The 15940-nt window shown below is 43.6% G+C and overlaps 1 protein-coding gene across 4 annotated transcripts in view; it reads right to left on the minus strand.

Annotated features, from left to right (window-relative positions):
* The window catches only part of BLNK (B cell linker), an 82442-nt gene that overhangs the window by 25743 nt on the left and 40759 nt on the right, over positions 1 to 15940 (minus strand). For 2 of the 4 annotated variants that reach the window (XM_061402944.1, XM_061402942.1), the window contains exons 5-8: positions 12613 to 12675; positions 12281 to 12437; positions 9171 to 9334; positions 995 to 1076 (exon numbers count right to left, since the gene is read on the minus strand). In XM_061402944.1, coding sequence (XP_061258928.1) covers positions 995 to 1076; positions 9171 to 9334; positions 12281 to 12437; positions 12613 to 12675 — 466 coding nt within the window. The remainder of the gene's footprint in view (positions 1 to 994; positions 1077 to 9170; positions 9335 to 12280; positions 12438 to 12612; positions 12676 to 15940) is intronic. The other 2 variants (XM_061402945.1, XM_061402943.1) reach the window with 1 other exon arrangement.

Genomic DNA, 15940 nt, shown 5'->3' on the forward strand with positions numbered 1-15940 from the left:
ACATTTTTCGAATGAATATATTAATAATTAAAGTGAATAGTTGCTTGGAATTTCGTTTGCCAAACTGGGGGTCTCAGAGATGCAAGAGTGTTTTTCATCAGGGGAACATGTATTAAACTAACGGTGGAGGGGCCAAATTAATAGCCCTGCCTTCCCTGCCACACATTTCTCTTGGATTTTGTAGGGTTAGGGGTATGGGGGCATTTCATTTGCACTTATTGTTTTGTGGTTATGGGTGAATTTAGGAATCCCGGAGGGCCTAGACACTGTTGTTGCTATTTAGGGCGTGAAGGAGAGGACTGTGACGTAATGACACCGTAAAACCTGAGTACCGCTACTTCGGAGTCAGGTTTATTAGATGAATAGCATTACCTGGAGAGGCAGCATTTATACAGGATGATATTCTCCATAGCGACTATGTTCAAAGTAATCCTACCCTGTTCCATGCCTCATCTGAGGGTACATGGCATGGGCTTTTTAAGATAATTTATTTGTAACTGCATTTGTTATTTCGTGAAGGATTTACAAATGAAATGTTTCTTGTGGACCTGACGTAGCACTAAATTTTAAAGAATTAGAACACAGAGCATATTTTATCCTTTCATTTTCTCAGTCCTCTGCAGAAATTATTCCTGGTACAATATTTGTAAGATTAGCCTGGTGGCTCATGACCTCACTAATACTAGATTGTATGAGAAATCCATTTTTAGTGAAGAGCTAAAGAGAAGAACCTAGGTGCTTTTATAATTTGAGAAGACAGTATTAAATCATGGAAGAGGATGGAGAAAGAAGAATCAAGGTTGAAAAACACAGGGATGGGTTGCTCACTATGCTCTCTGATGGACCAGCCACTCAACCAAAGAAGGCAAATGCTGTGGTTATGGAGCAGAGAGGTCTCAGCAGCATCATGTCTGAGCCCTTTAGTACTTGTAAGCAAATAATGCCCCAATCAACTGGTAGAAGTTTTCAGGTGCTTAAAACTGCAAACTCTTGCCTTTTTCAGATGGGACTGAACTGTCTTCCGTGGGATGAATATAGTTTTCATCTTCATCTTCCACAGGGACCACATAATCAGCCTAAAAGAAATACAAAAATGCTGTACATTTGGAGTTTACTGGATAAGAAAGAGTGATATTAAGAAATTTTTCATAATCCATATACCATTAAACTTCATGATGTAAAGTGATTTGGTTACTTCTAGTATATTCACAGAGTGCAACCATCACAACAATTATCTTCAGAACAGTGTCATCACCCCCAAAAGGAACCCTGAGCCCACTAGTCACTCCCAACCACCTCCTCCCCTGACCCAGTCAACCATGAACCTTCTTTCTGTCTTTAAGAATTGCCCATTCTGGACATTTTATGTAAATAGAATCATACACTATTAAAATACACAGTCTTTTGTGATTTCTTATAACAGTAATTTCAAGGATTAGCCACGTTGTAGTATGTATCACTACTTCATTTCCTTTTATGGACAAATCTTATTCCATTGTATGATTATACCCCATTTTACTTATCCACTTATCAGCTGTTTCTACTTTGGGGCTGTTATAAGTAATGCTATGAACATTCATGTACAAATTTTGTGTAGATGGACATTTTTCTTGGGAATATACCTAATGATGGAATTGCTGGATCATACTGTAGCTCTATATTTAATAGTTTGAGTAACGGTTAAGTTGTTTTCCAAAGTGGCTGCACTAATTTTTCATTTCCACTGGCAATGTATAAGGCTTCCAATTTCTCCACATATTCACCAGTACTTGTTATTGTCTTCTTTTTTATTATAAGCATCCTTGTAGGTATGAAGTGGTATCTAACTGTAATTTTGATTTGCATTTCCCTGATGAATAATGACATTAAGCATCTTTTTGTCTGCTTATTGGCCATTTATATATATTCTTCAGAGAAAAATCTATTCCACCCCTTTGTCCACTTTTAATCTGGTTGTTTATCTTTTTTATCTTTAGATGATTAGAGTTCTTTAAATGTTCTAGATATAAATCTTTTATAGATATATAATTTGCAAAAACATTCTCTCATTCTATAGGTTGTCCTTTACTTTCTTTGTGGCATCATTTACAGCACAAAAGTTTATGTAAATTTATGTAAGTTTATGTAAAATTTATGTAAATTTTATCTATTTTTTTCCTTTGTTATATCTAAGAAACCATTGCCTATTCCAAGGTCATAAAGATTTATATCTATGTTTTCTTCAAAGAATTTTATAGTTTTATTAATAGCTCTCATACTCAGTCCTATGATCCGTTTTTATCTAATATTTTAAGATATGATGTGAGATAGGAGCTCAATTTCATTCTTTTGAAAACAGTGGCTGACTTTATTTTTCTGGGCTCCAAAATCACTGCAGATGGTGACTGCAACCATGAAATTAAAAGACACTTACTCCTTGGAAGGAAAGTTATGACCAACCTAGATAGCATATTGAAAAGCAGAGACAGTACTTTGCCAACAAAGGTCCGTCTAGTCAAGGCTATGGTTTTTCCAGTGGTCATGTATGAATGTGAGAGTTGGACTATAAAGAAAGCTGAGCACTGAAGAATTGATGCATTTGAACTGTGGTGTTGGAGAAGACTCTTGAGAGTCCCTTGGACTGCAAGGAGATATAACCAGTCCATCCTAAAGGAAATCAGTCCTGAATATTCATTGGAAGGACTGATGCTGAAGCTGAAACTCCAATTCTTTGGCCACCTGATGCAAAGAGCTGACTCATTTGAAAAGACCCTGATGATGGGAAAGGTTGAGGGCAGGAGGAGAAGGGAATGACAGAGGATGAGATGGTTGGATGGCATCACCGACTCAATGGACGTGGGTTTGGGTGGACTCCGGGAGTTAGTGATGGACAGGGAGGCCTGGCGTGCTGCAGTTCATGGGGTTGCAAAGAGTCAGACACGACTGAGCGACAGCACTGAACTGAACTAATGCAGTTATCTTAGCACTATTTGTCTAAAAAATTGATTTTTTCTATTAAATTGTCTTGGCACCTTTGCCAATAATCAATTGAACATAAATATGGGGAGGGAGTGATTTTGTAAGAGTTATTAAATGTCCACTTGAGTTTCTTCTTTAATACATTTCATGTGAAAATTTAATAGCTTCACATACATTATTTCACTGAATTCTTTCAATAATACCTATCTATTAAGTTAGGTATTTTTTTAATTTATTTATCCTTATTTTAGAGATGAGGAATTTGAGAAAAGTTGAGTAATCTGTCCAAGGTCAAATAAAATCACAAAACTGATACCCCACAAGGACAGGTACTGGGTCTGTGCTCTGGGCGCCAGTGAAGCCCTGGAACATTTGTGTTGAATGAAGGGCTGGTCTTTTGTCAGTGGATGCTGAGAGGTAGTCCAGGATGGCCATGTAGCACCTGCGCTCTAGCATCTCATGATCTGGGTTCAAATGCTGGCTCTAGCATATAGCTCTTTGACCTTGGACAAGTTTTTCAACCCCTTGTCACCTCATCTGTACCATTTCCTCCTCTGTAATGGGTGATAATAGCGTGCACTTCATAGGGTTGCTGTGAGGGTGTGATGAGATAATACACACAGAGGGCTCAGATCTCCAGCTGATACACAGTGCTTGTCAAGTGCTAGACCCTCCTGTCATGATAGGGCAGTTGCTCCTCCACCACCTGCCCCAACTCTCTGATCAGCCTGTAACCCATATTTTGCTTGTAACCTGTATGGCAGAGCTAAACATTTTTATTTGTGCTTGTATTTGACTTCTTCCTTTCCTTTCTAATGTCTTGACCAGATCTTAATGTTGTCTTCTATTTCTTTTTTAACTCTTCTTTATCTTGATTGTCCATCTCCTCATTCCAGAATGTATCTCCCCCAGTCATCCCCTTTCCCCGCTGGTTCAAACTTGCTTGAGCCACCACCACAAAGCTGTTATTAGCAAAACTCGGCCTCTCCCCACTGGGGTCCACCTCCAGTTATTCACAGAAATGGAGAGCCTCATGTAACTCACAATCTCCGTTTGTATTCTGTGTCTGAGTTGGTATCTTCATATGGACCCTCTGAATGCTGGAAGAATTCACAGTGAGACCCTAACAGATGGTCTCCCTACCGTGTCCCATGCTCAGATTCTCCTTGCCACCTGTTCACTCCCTGAAAGGGCATCATCCCCTCAGACTGACAGACAGACTGAGGATTGACAAACCAAATTCATTCTCAGTCTGCTGACTTCCTAACTTAAACTGTCCCTGGAGAGGGGGGTCATAAGCTTAAGTGCTTACAGGAACAGGTCTGGAATAGCAATTGGGCATGTGCGGAGCCAGGCTGTGTCCACGCCTTGTATCAGCGGTGAAGATGATGACGAATGGAAACGGGGGCCCGGAATTCTCAGCTGAGTTGGAAGGGTGCCATGAGGCTCAGCTGCTTCAAGGCCATGACTGGCCAAGTGTTGACAGGCCCTCGGTTTTCAGGAGAAACTAGAAAACTGGATTTTATAAAGAATCTAGAATATGGTAGAAAGGAATCCAATTTATATAATACATAGAATGCTTCTTTGTGTGAAACACGGAATTTAGTGAAGTATTTATATTCCTTTATTCAAGCTTTAAAGGAACCTGAAGAGATGAAAAGATGAGACTCAGGTTATCTGATACCTAAAGTCACACAACTAGTAAGAGTGAAGTGGGAATTTGGGCCTGGATGCTGCCCCTATTTTATTTAAAAAGTCTCTCTTCAACACGCTGCTGAATAACCAACAAATCACAGAAGAAATCAAAAAAGAAATAAAAATTTGCATAGAAACACAACAACCCAAAACCTGTGGGACACTGTAAAAGCAGTCCTAAGGGGAAAGTTCATAGCAATACAGGCATACCTCAATAAACAAGAAAAAAGTCAAATAAATAACCTAACTCTACACTTAAAGCAACTAGAAAAGGAAGAAATGAAGAACCCCAGGGTTAGTAGAAGGAAAGAAATCTTAAAAGTTAGGGCAGAAATAAATGCAAAAGAAACAAAAGAGACCATAGCAAAAATCAACAAAGCCAAAAGCTGGTTCTTTGAGAGGATAAATAAAATTGACAAACCATTAGCCAGACTCATCAAGAAACAAAGGGAGAAAAATCAAATCAATAAAATTAGAAATGAAAAGGGAGAGATCACAACAGACAACACACAAATACAAAGGATCATAAGAGACTACTATCAACAATTATATGCCAATAAAATGGACAACGTGGAAGAAATGGACAAATTCTTAGAAAAATACAACTTTCCCAAACTGGACCAGGAAGAAATAGAAAACCTTAACAGACCCATCACAAGCATGGAAATTGAAACTGTAATCAGAAATCTTCCAGCAAACAAAAGCCCAGGTCCAGACGGCTTCACAGCTGAATTCTATCAAAAATTTAGAGAAGAGCTAACACCTATCCTACTCAAACTCTTCCAGAAAATTGCAGAGGATGGTAAACTTCCAAACTCATTCTATGAGGCCACCATCACCCTAATACCAAAACCTGACAAAGATCCCACAAAAATAGAAAACTACAGGCCAATATCACTGATGAACATAGATGCAAAAATCCTTAACAAAATTCTAGCAATCAGAATCCAACAACACATTAAAAAGATCATACACCATGACCAAGTGGGCTTTATCCTAGGGATGCAAGGATTCTTCAATATCCGCAAATCAATCAATGTAATACACCACATTAACAAATTGAAAAGTAAAAACCATATGATTATCTCAATAGATGCAGAGAAAGCCTTTGACAAAATTCAACATCCATTTATGATAAAAACTCTCCAGAAAGCAGGAATAGAAGGAACATACCTCAACATAATAAAAGCTATATATGACAAACCCACAGCAAACATTATCCTCAATGGTGAAAAATTGAAAGCATTTCCTCTAAAGTCAGGAACAAGACAAGGGTGCCCACTCTCACCACCCTAAAGACTCCACTAGAAAATTATTAGAACTAATCAATGAATATAGTAAAGTTGCAGGATATAAAATCAACACACAGAAATCTCTTGCACTCCTATACACTAATAATGAGAAAATAGAAAGAGAAATTAAGGAAACAATTCCATTCACCATTGCAACAAAAAGAATAAAATAATTAGGAATATATCTACCTAAAGAAACTAAAGACCTATATAGAGAAAACTATAAAACACTGGTGAAAGAAATCAAAGAGAACACTAATAGATGGAGAAATATACCATGTTCATGGATCGGAAGAATCAACATAGTGAAAATGAGTATACTACTCAAAGCAATTTATAGATTCAATGCAATCCCTATCAAGCTACCAACGGTATTCTTCACAGAGCTAGAACAAATAATTTCACAGTTTATATAGAAATACAAAAGACCTCGAATAGCCAAAGCAATCTTAAGAAAGAAAAACGAAACTGGAAGAATCAACCTGCCTGATTTCAGGCTCTACTACAAAGCCACAGTCATCAAGACAGTATGGTACTGGCACAAAGACAGAAATACAGATCAATGGAACAAAATAGAAAGCCCAGAGATAAATCCACGCACATATGGACACCTCATCTTTGACAAAGGAGGCAAGAATATACAATGGATTAAAGACAATCTCTTTAACAAGTGGTGCTGGGAAATCTGGTCAACCACGTGCAAAAGAATGAAACTAGAACACTTTCTAACACCATACACAAAAATAAACTCAAAATGGATTAAAGATCTAAACGTAAGACCAGAAACTATAAAATCAGATCCTCTATGACCCACCTCCCAGAATATTGGAAATAAAAGCAAAAATAAACAAATGGGACCTAATTAACCTTAAAAGCTTCTGCACATCAAAGGAAACTATTAGCAAGGTGAAAAGACAGCCTTCAGAATGGGAGAAAATAATAGCAAATGAAGCAACTGACAAACAACTAATCTCAAAAATATACAAGCAACTCCTACAGCTCAATTCCAGAAAAATAAATGACCCAATCAAAAAGTGGGCCAAAGAACTAAATAGACATTTCTCCAAAGAAGACATTCAGATGGCTAACAAACACATGAAAAGATGCTCAACATCACTCATTATCAGAGAAATGCAAATCAAAACCACAATGAGGTACCATTTCACGCCAGTCAGAATGGCTGCGATCCAAAAGTCTACAAGCAATAAATGCTGGAGAGGGTGTGGAGAAAAGGGAAAACTCTTACACTGTTTGTGGGAATGCAAACTAGTACAGCCAATATGGAGAACAGTGTGGAGATTCCTTAAAAAACTGGAACTAGATCTGCCTTATGATCCAGCAATCCCACTGCTGGGCATACACACTGAGGAAACCAGAATGGAAAGAGACACGTGTACCCCAATGTTCATCACAGCACTGTTTATAATAGCCAAGACGTGGAAGCAACCTAGATGTCCATCAGCAGATGAATGAATAAGAAAGCTGTGGTACATATACACAATGGAGTATTACTCAGCCATTAAAAAGAGTACATTTGAATCAGTTCTAATGAGGTGGATGAAACTGGAGCCTATTATACAGAGTGAAGTAAGCCAGAAAGAAAAACACCAATACAGTATACTAACACATATATATGGAATTTAGAAAGATGGTAACAATAACCCTGTGTACGAGACAGCAAAAGAGACACTGATATATAGAACAGTCTTTTGGACTCTGTGGGAGAGGGAGAGGGTGGGATGATTTGGGAGAATGGCATTGAAACGTGTATAATATCATATATGAAACGAGTCGCCAGTCCAGGTGTGATGCACAATACTGGATGCTTGGGGCTGGTGCACTGGGACGACCCAGAGGGATGGTACGGGGAGGGAGGTGGAAGGGGGGTTCAGGATGGGGAACACATGTATACCTGTGGTGGATTCATTTTGACTTAGGGCAAAACCAATACAATATTGTAAATTTAAAAAATAAATTTTAATTTAATTAAAAAAATAAAATAAAAAGTCTCTCTTTTATGTCTCCTGTTGGGCTACAAATTATACTAAGGTGGAAAAGGTCATTTCACAGCATGTTTGTAAGCTATAGGTTTTATCACCTATAGGCATTTAGAAACATTTGCTTCTTCAAGAAGCTGCAGCACCATTATGTCTGGTGATGGTTAAGAGTTGCCTTTAATGTTGTTTTCTTTCTTGGCCTGTTGCACTTGTGTACTCTGTCGCTCAGTCATGTACGACTCTTTGCGACCTCATGGACTGTAGCCCACTAGGCTCCTCTGTCCACGGGATTTCCCAGGCAAGAATACGGGAGCGGGTTGCCATTTCCTACTCCAGGGGATCTTCCTGACCCAGAGATCAAACCCACATCTCCTGCACTGGCAGGCGAATTCTTTACTACTGAGCTGCCTGGGAAGTCCATTGCACTTGTATAACTGTTCTAAAGGCTAAGTTTGAGGGCTTGTCTTTGACTTTTTTAAAATGCAGTACTTCTGGGAGCCATAACATATTAGGCTTTATCAGTCATTCTTACAACAGTCTGGATAAGTTTACCCATTCATTTTTTAAAAATTTCATAGGGAATAAGACATGAAAATTTAGGTGCTGGCAGAAGGGAGATTGATAAGATAAACCTAGAGTTGGGTCCCAGACAGTTGGCAAAGGAGGTTCCTGGATACCTGGGGCTGGGGAGAGAGAGTGAGAAGCAAGAGATGCCGAAGGAAGTGCGGGATCAGTTCTTCCACAGGTTGTGCAGGGTCTCCATACAGACAGGGGGTCTCCAGTATACATCCCGTTGCACCCCTTTGCAGCTTAGAGGATCAGAGAGAAAAGAAAGTGGGGGAAAGAAAATGAGGCAGGACAGGGAGAGAAGCATAGGAGGATAAATATGGGGAAGTATCTTATGGAGGAATGAGAGATTTGCAGGAAACTGAGGGATAAGAAAGAGGAAATAGTGAGAGGGGCACAAATCCAGGTTGGATATTACATCATATACCTGATTAGTAACTGAAAGTGCTTAAATAAGGCCATATATGACATTTTAAGAGAAAACATCCTTCCAGCAGGACAATGGAGAGTTTCGGGGCAGGTGGTTAGTGCCGGTCAGAGACCCAGGCCTGGAGGAAGGAAGACACGCCTGAGGCTACATTGTCCTGCCCCTCCCCCCATCTGGTCCCTGCATCCTGCCTTCCCCTTGGTCTGGGCAGCCTTCCGGACAGATTTACTTTACCTCGTCCTCAAGGAGCTCTTTGGGTTTGGGTGGGACTTGAGGTTTATGCAATGAAGTGTTGGCCGGCAGAGAGGTGGCCAGTCTCGCCTTTGCAGAAGGCCAGTTGGGTTTACTGGGAAGAGTCTTGCTGAAGGGTGGAGACTGCCTCTGGCTTGATCGGTTGTCTTGAGAGGAACAACAAGAACAACAAAACATAAGATGAAAGGGTTCTGGATCATTTCCTGGGCAGAAGCCACCGAGTTCTAGAAAGTATAAAACTACCAGCATCCATGTAGCCAACATGCTATTGACTGGGGCATTCCTTTAAAAAGTATGACAGGCAAAAATGTCAACAACCCATTGACCTACATTATAAAAACCAGAAGAGGATCCTCCCAGGGAGCCATGAGAGCCACAGACCCAGGAGAGCTGACAGTCCAAGCATGTGGCTAAATAGAGTAGATGGTGACCTTGGCAGTATCGGGGGCTAAGGGGAGCAGTAATCCTCAATGGATTCACTTTGCTCCCTAAAGCCTTACGGGCGATGATTCTCAATCCTGCTTACACATAGGAACCACCTGTGAAAGTGAAAGTGTTAATTAGTCATGTCTGACCCTTTGTGACCCCATGGACTGTAGCCCGCCAGGCTCCTCCATCCATAGGATTTTTCCAGACAAGAATACGGGAGTGGGTTACCATTTCCTTCTCCAGGGGATCTTCCTGACCCAGGAATCCAACCTGGGTCTCCCACATGGCAGGCACACTCTTTACCATATGAGCTACAAGGGAAGCCCCTAGGAACCACCTAGGAGCTTTAAAAAAAAAATGCCAAGGCCCCACCCCAAACATGCAGTTTAAAACTTCTGGGGAGGGACCTTTCATTATAGGTTTTAAAAGTTCCCCAGGTTATTCTAAGGTATATGCAGGGTTGCAACTACTCATCTGGCAAAACTACACACTCCTCCCCTCAGTGGTGTCCTTGAATGGGGGAGAAGTTGTGAATCCCCTGGTCCAGGGCCATCCTCAGCAACTGTTGTGAAGGAGTCCTGTCTCTGAAGTCGAGGGCCCTGGGTTCAGTCCCCTGCTCTCCACCCACCAGCTGCGCTCCTTTGGGCCTCTTCTTCATTATGTAACCTCTCTGGGACTCACATTCCTCATTTTAAAAATGAAGATGCTTAACTATCCACTTCAGAGAGTTATTGTATGGATTAGGAAGAAAACAGCAAAGGCAGGAGGAACATCGTGCCTGACAAAGACAATGCCTAATAAACAGAACTAACCTTACCTGCGTCATGTGATGGAGGGCTTAGGCAACAGGGGTCTACCCAGTTGATCTGTGAGCACAGATTCTGACCGATCCACTGAGGAAAATCTTAGCATGGGAATAACCTGGTGGGCTCCCCATCCTGGAACAGCAGGGGTGCCTACACTGGCTCCCTGCTTCCTCTGGCCCTGGCTCAAGGCAGCAGTCCCTGCCTCTGCCTGTCCTGCTCTGCTCTTGTCCTGGGGCCTGTTCCAGCTCTCAGCCCACGCTTCTGCATCGCTGAAGTTGTGTGGTTAACTTCACACTGGTGCCTCCCGGGAGCCTCTTTCTGGTGGTGTAGCTGTGTTAAGGCACCAAGGCATCTACTCTGCTGTGCCTGTGACAGTTTTTATAGCTTTATTGGCAGCTCCTGGTGTTTACTGAGATTTCTTAACATAAGATTTAAGCCCAGCAGAAGTAGCAAAGCACAGAAAACAGGCACTGAAGAGTATGACCTGGAATGCGCTGCTTGTGTGTGCGCATGCTCAGTCATGTCCATCTCTGTACAACCCCACGGACTGACTGTAGCCTGCCAGGCTCCTCTGTCCGTGAGATTCTCCAGGCAAGAACACCGGAGTGGGTTGCCATTTCCTCCTCCAGGGGATCGTCCCACCCCAGGGATCGAACTTATCTCTTGTGTCTTGTGCATTGGCAGGCAGATTCTTTACCACTAATGCCACCTGGGAAGCCCGTATGAGCTGCTTAATCTACCCCTCTCCCCACTCCCAGCTAGAATGGTCGTCTCCTGGTCTGTAAAACGGGCCTGATGCAGCTCCTTCCTTCCTGAGGTTGTTGCGATGAGTGAAGGAGGTCACAAATTGGGTGGTGGAGGGTGGAGCAGAGTGATCAAGAGCTAGGACTTTGGAGGCTGAGTTGCCCAGCTTGCATGCCAGTTCTGCCACTTATAAAACCTTGGCCCAGTGAATTCCCTCTTCCTAGCATCTCTTTTTTCCTTTGTGATCGTCAAGAAGGTGAAAGTAAAGCGCTAAGTTGTAAGCTGTAAAAAGTCTGGGAGTGCATCTGTCTTGCTAGCTGCTGAGCATAGCTCTGGCACATAGCAGGTGCTCAGTAAGTGAATTGTTGCACAAAGCAAGGGACAGTACCTAGCACCTACGAGGAGGCAGTTAACTACAAGGACCCCTTTACTCCCAGGGGTGCCAGGGTGATCACCACAGACACAAGCCCTTCCTCGCCTTTGTTGAACTTTAGTCACTTGTTAGAATGGAACACAGACTTCTTGGAGGGGCATTAACAGCTACACTCAGGCCTGGAGACCACACCTAAGACTTGTCCATTTAATTCAAGAGCCTCATTCTCGGCCTAGAGCTCTTTACCACTCCCCCCCCGCCCCACAGTTTAGAGTCTAGACTCAGAGTGTCTGTGCAGCTTGCCGATGTGGGGGCGGGGTGAGAGAGGAAGGAGGGGGCTCAGCAAACACTGAGATCCTCGCAGCTCTCCTTGTTCTGTACAGTCATCTCAAGAGAAATGTCAGAACCTTGAGTGTAGGAAGCTGGAGAAGAAGCAGCGACTAACCTCAGGATTGATTTCTCTGGGGACTACAGGAAATGAGGTGGGGTGGGGTTGGGAGCCACTTCGGGGTGTGGTTGCTTTATCTTTTGCCTGTTTTCAACATTCCCAATTTGCAAAGGTTACCCCCTCCTTCCCCAAAGGGCAAGCTTTCCAGCAGGGGGCTCCAGTACCTGTGAGTGACCAGATGACCCACTTGGAGGTGGTGAGAGTCAGAGCTACCCCACCACTCTGCAACCTTGGCCCGCCCCGCTCCCTGCTGCCCTGAAGGCCGAGCGCCCAAGGTCCGGCAGGGACTCACCTACATACTCGCCCCTGGTGAAGGGCAGGGCTGGGTGAACTGTCCGTGTCTCCTGCTCCGCAGGTGGCGGCTCATAGCTGTCGTCCCCGGCCTCCTCAGCTGGCAGCACGTACATCTCTGAGTCCGAGTGCTCATCTGGGTTTTCATAATCGCTGTCCTGCAAGTGCAGACACCATGCTCAGGGCTGCATACACTCTTAGGGGGCCAGAGCTGCTCCCTCAGCAGAGGGGCGAGAAAGCAAGGCTGGGAGGGGTTGGCTAAGCAGGGTTAGGCAGCTGTTAGTGGCAATGCTGGGGTTGAAGCCAGGCCTTTTTGTTTCCAAAATGTATCACCTGGACTGTATCCTGGGGAAACGTGTGGGCATCTAACCCCGAGGGTGGGTGAACTCTGTGTGTCTGCAAAGAACAGCCAGAGGTAAAATATATCTCGAGAAGACAGAAAAAGGACCCAATAAAATAAAATAGCCAAATAGGTTTTATTAACCATAATGTTGATGGTTGAGGAAAATGTAAGTTTATTAAGAGAGGGTAAGAGGAAGCTCAGGAACACAGACACCTTTGAGGAGATGAGGTTTGTTTGTTTTAAACAGAGCTGGAAAGCTTCAGGGATGAGGACTTCAAACTGACTTAGTCCATTCTCTTTCTTTTTTTCTTTTTTGAAATCTTGAGGCACTTATGCCAACTAAGACTTTTATTATTATTATTTAAGTTTATTTTTTTGGCCACATCACATGGCGTGTAGGATCTTAGTTCCCGGACCCAGGATTGAACCTATGCCCCCTGCAGGGCAAGCTCAGAGTCTTAACCACTTGGACCACCAGAGAAGTCCCTCTTTTTTTTTTTTTTAAATATGCATTTTATTTAAGTCCCTCTTGAAAATACATTGACCCAGTCCCAAGTTCACACAGTTCGCAAGGAGGAAGGTCTTCCCAGCAGCTCAGTTCCTCTCCCCTTGGGCAGACAGACCTACTAGCTTCTTGTGCATTTCGTGCGATTTTTTTTTTCTGTATGCAGTGCTACTGCTAAGTCACTTCAGTCGTGTGCGGCTCTTTGCAAACCCATAGACGGCAGCCCACCAAGCTCCCCCGTCGCTGGGATTCTCCAGGCAAGAACACTGGAGGGGGTTGCCATTTCCTTCTCCAGTGCATGAAAGTGAAAAGTGAAAGTGAAGTCGCTCAGTCATATCCGACACTTAGCGACCCCATGGACTGCAGCCTACCAGGCTTCTCCGTCCATGGGATTCTCCAGGCAGGAGTACTGGAGTGGGGTATACTCGTGTGCAGGAAATCTTTGATTCAGGACTTATGAGGTCCTCTGACCTCTGTGCCCACTGCTCCCACACACGACCTGACACAATGCTTCATCCAAACATGATTTTCCACTGAATCCATGATGCACCTGCCTTTTGGCCTGACAATTGTGTAACATTAAAGTGGATGTTGGGTTTCCTTCAGAGCTGAATCCTCAGGGCCCGTGACGGGGCCAGCCCATGATAGGCACCCAGGACGTTGGGAACAGGCAGAGGAGTCAATGAGTGAGCACTGCGCTTTCCTCCTCAGCTGGAAGGGAGATGGAGGACAGAGGGAGGGTGAAGGGTGGGAGAAGGAAGGAGAAAGGAGGCTGAAGAGAGAGCGTTTCCTGAGGTGGCTGGAGGTGCCTGGGAGAGAGACGAAAAGGAGAGAGCCCAGAGGAGGGTGCTTGTTCTTAACCCTGGCGTGGGGGAGACAGGAAGGGACACATGAAAAAATCACTGTAGGGAGATTTCCCAAAACCCTAGGTCAGAAACAGCAGATGGGAATATGAAAATAGGCTGAATAAAATAATAATAATAGTGATTATTATTATAACCAACATTTCTATGCACTGCATACCTCACTGACCCCTCACCACAATCATAAGAGATAGTTTGTTTTTTTTTTAATCCCATTTTACAGTTGAGGAAACTGAAGCACAGAGGAGTTGAGTAATTTTGAATCTGCAATCTGTGATCTGGAGAAATCAGTGATGATTCCCAGGAAGGGGGCCTGGGAGACAGAGTAAGAATGAAAGGGTGGGCTGGAGGGGAGGCTTAAGAGGGCAAGACCCTGGCTTTCCAAGCCAGGGACCCTCTTTCCAGGCCAAGGACCTGATCGCTGCTGTTGTGGCATTCCAGGGTGACGTCAGGATGAACACTGAGAAGCAGTTGCTTTAATAGACATTCAGAAAGTGAAAGAACCAGTGGGCAGCCAGACACATGTGCCTGAGCTGGGGATGGCGTGGGCATCCCACTTTGTTTCGTTTTTTTCACATAGCAGAGATGGGCTTCATGGACTTAATTACCTGGAGGCTGAGGATTGGTGTGCATCCTGGGGAGGGTTCTGGAGTCCTTGCCGCCCCTCCAGCAGAGCAGCCTCATTGAGAGGAGGTGGGCAGAGGTGGCATAGAGGGTATAGGAAGAGAGACCTCACGTCAGCTGTTCCCAGCAGCCGTCCTCCGACACTGGGCTGCCCACCAGATTGTGCCCCCCATGAAGACTGGACTGAGATGTAAATCTAGGACCCAGCACAGGACTGCTACAGGATAGGTGCCCATCCAACGTAGCTGGAATGGATGAGTGCATTGATGCTGCCTGGGCTCTGAGGGGACTGAGGAGGAGGGAATGGCTGCTCAGAAGTCCTGAGCTGGCCCTTCATTTGGAAAGTCTCTTCTGTGGGAGATGTACCACGAGCCTCTCCTATTTAAGCACCATAGAATGCATTGAATGCCTTCTCATCAAGAGAATTACAAGAGAATCTGTTCAAACTTCTGAGAGTTTTAAAGAATCCTCCTCCCCCAAGTTATTCTAAATTATGACATAATTCATTTGTTAATTCATTAATTCATTCAGTACTTGAGGAAGTGCAACACTTTGGACAGTCTGATGGGAACTCTGAAGGAGGGACTGCATTATCAGACAAAAATCTTGTCAAATTGACCATTCCTTCATTCATTTAATCAGAATTTATTTACCTACTCTGAACCAGCTTGACTTTGAGCATAGTCCCCAGCCTCACAGAGCTTATATGTTAGCAAGAGAGACCAACAATAAACAAGTAGTGAATAATAAATAAATAATCAAGTGGATGAAATATCTATCCCTGGTGACAGCACTGAAGGGGGGTTCAGAGAAAGGTGGACAGGTCTGCATGGGTCGAATGTCATCAGATCTGGAGGCTTTATCAACAAGTCTGGATTTCATTCGGTGTACAAAGGGAATCCAATGAGGATTGTGAATGATTGTGAGTGAATGTTCAGTGAATCCGTGTTACAGCTGATGGGCTTCCCTGGTGACTCAGTAGGTGAAAAAAATCCACCGGCAAGGCAGGAGACCTGGGTTCGATACCTGGGTCTGGAAGATCCCCCTGAGAAAGAGATGGCAACCCACTCCAGTAATCTTGCCTGGGAAATCCCATGGACAGAGGAGCCTGCTGGGCTACAGTCCATGGGGTCGCACAGAGCCGGACGCAAGATAGAGACTGAACCACCGCCATAGCTGGTACTTCCGTTTTGGTTGTTTGACTTGGGGACATAAGTCATTCCCTCCTCTTCAGGCTGATTTTATTTTATGTTTTCTGAGTCCCCAGAGTGTGTTCTTTTCATCCAGCGAACGAGTTCAGTTTTCTTGGCTGCCTGGTGAATTGGT

The sequence above is a fragment of the Bos javanicus genome, chromosome 26 (genome assembly GCF_032452875.1).
Source record: "Bos javanicus breed banteng chromosome 26, ARS-OSU_banteng_1.0, whole genome shotgun sequence".
NCBI lineage: Eukaryota > Metazoa > Chordata > Mammalia > Artiodactyla > Bovidae > Bos > Bos javanicus.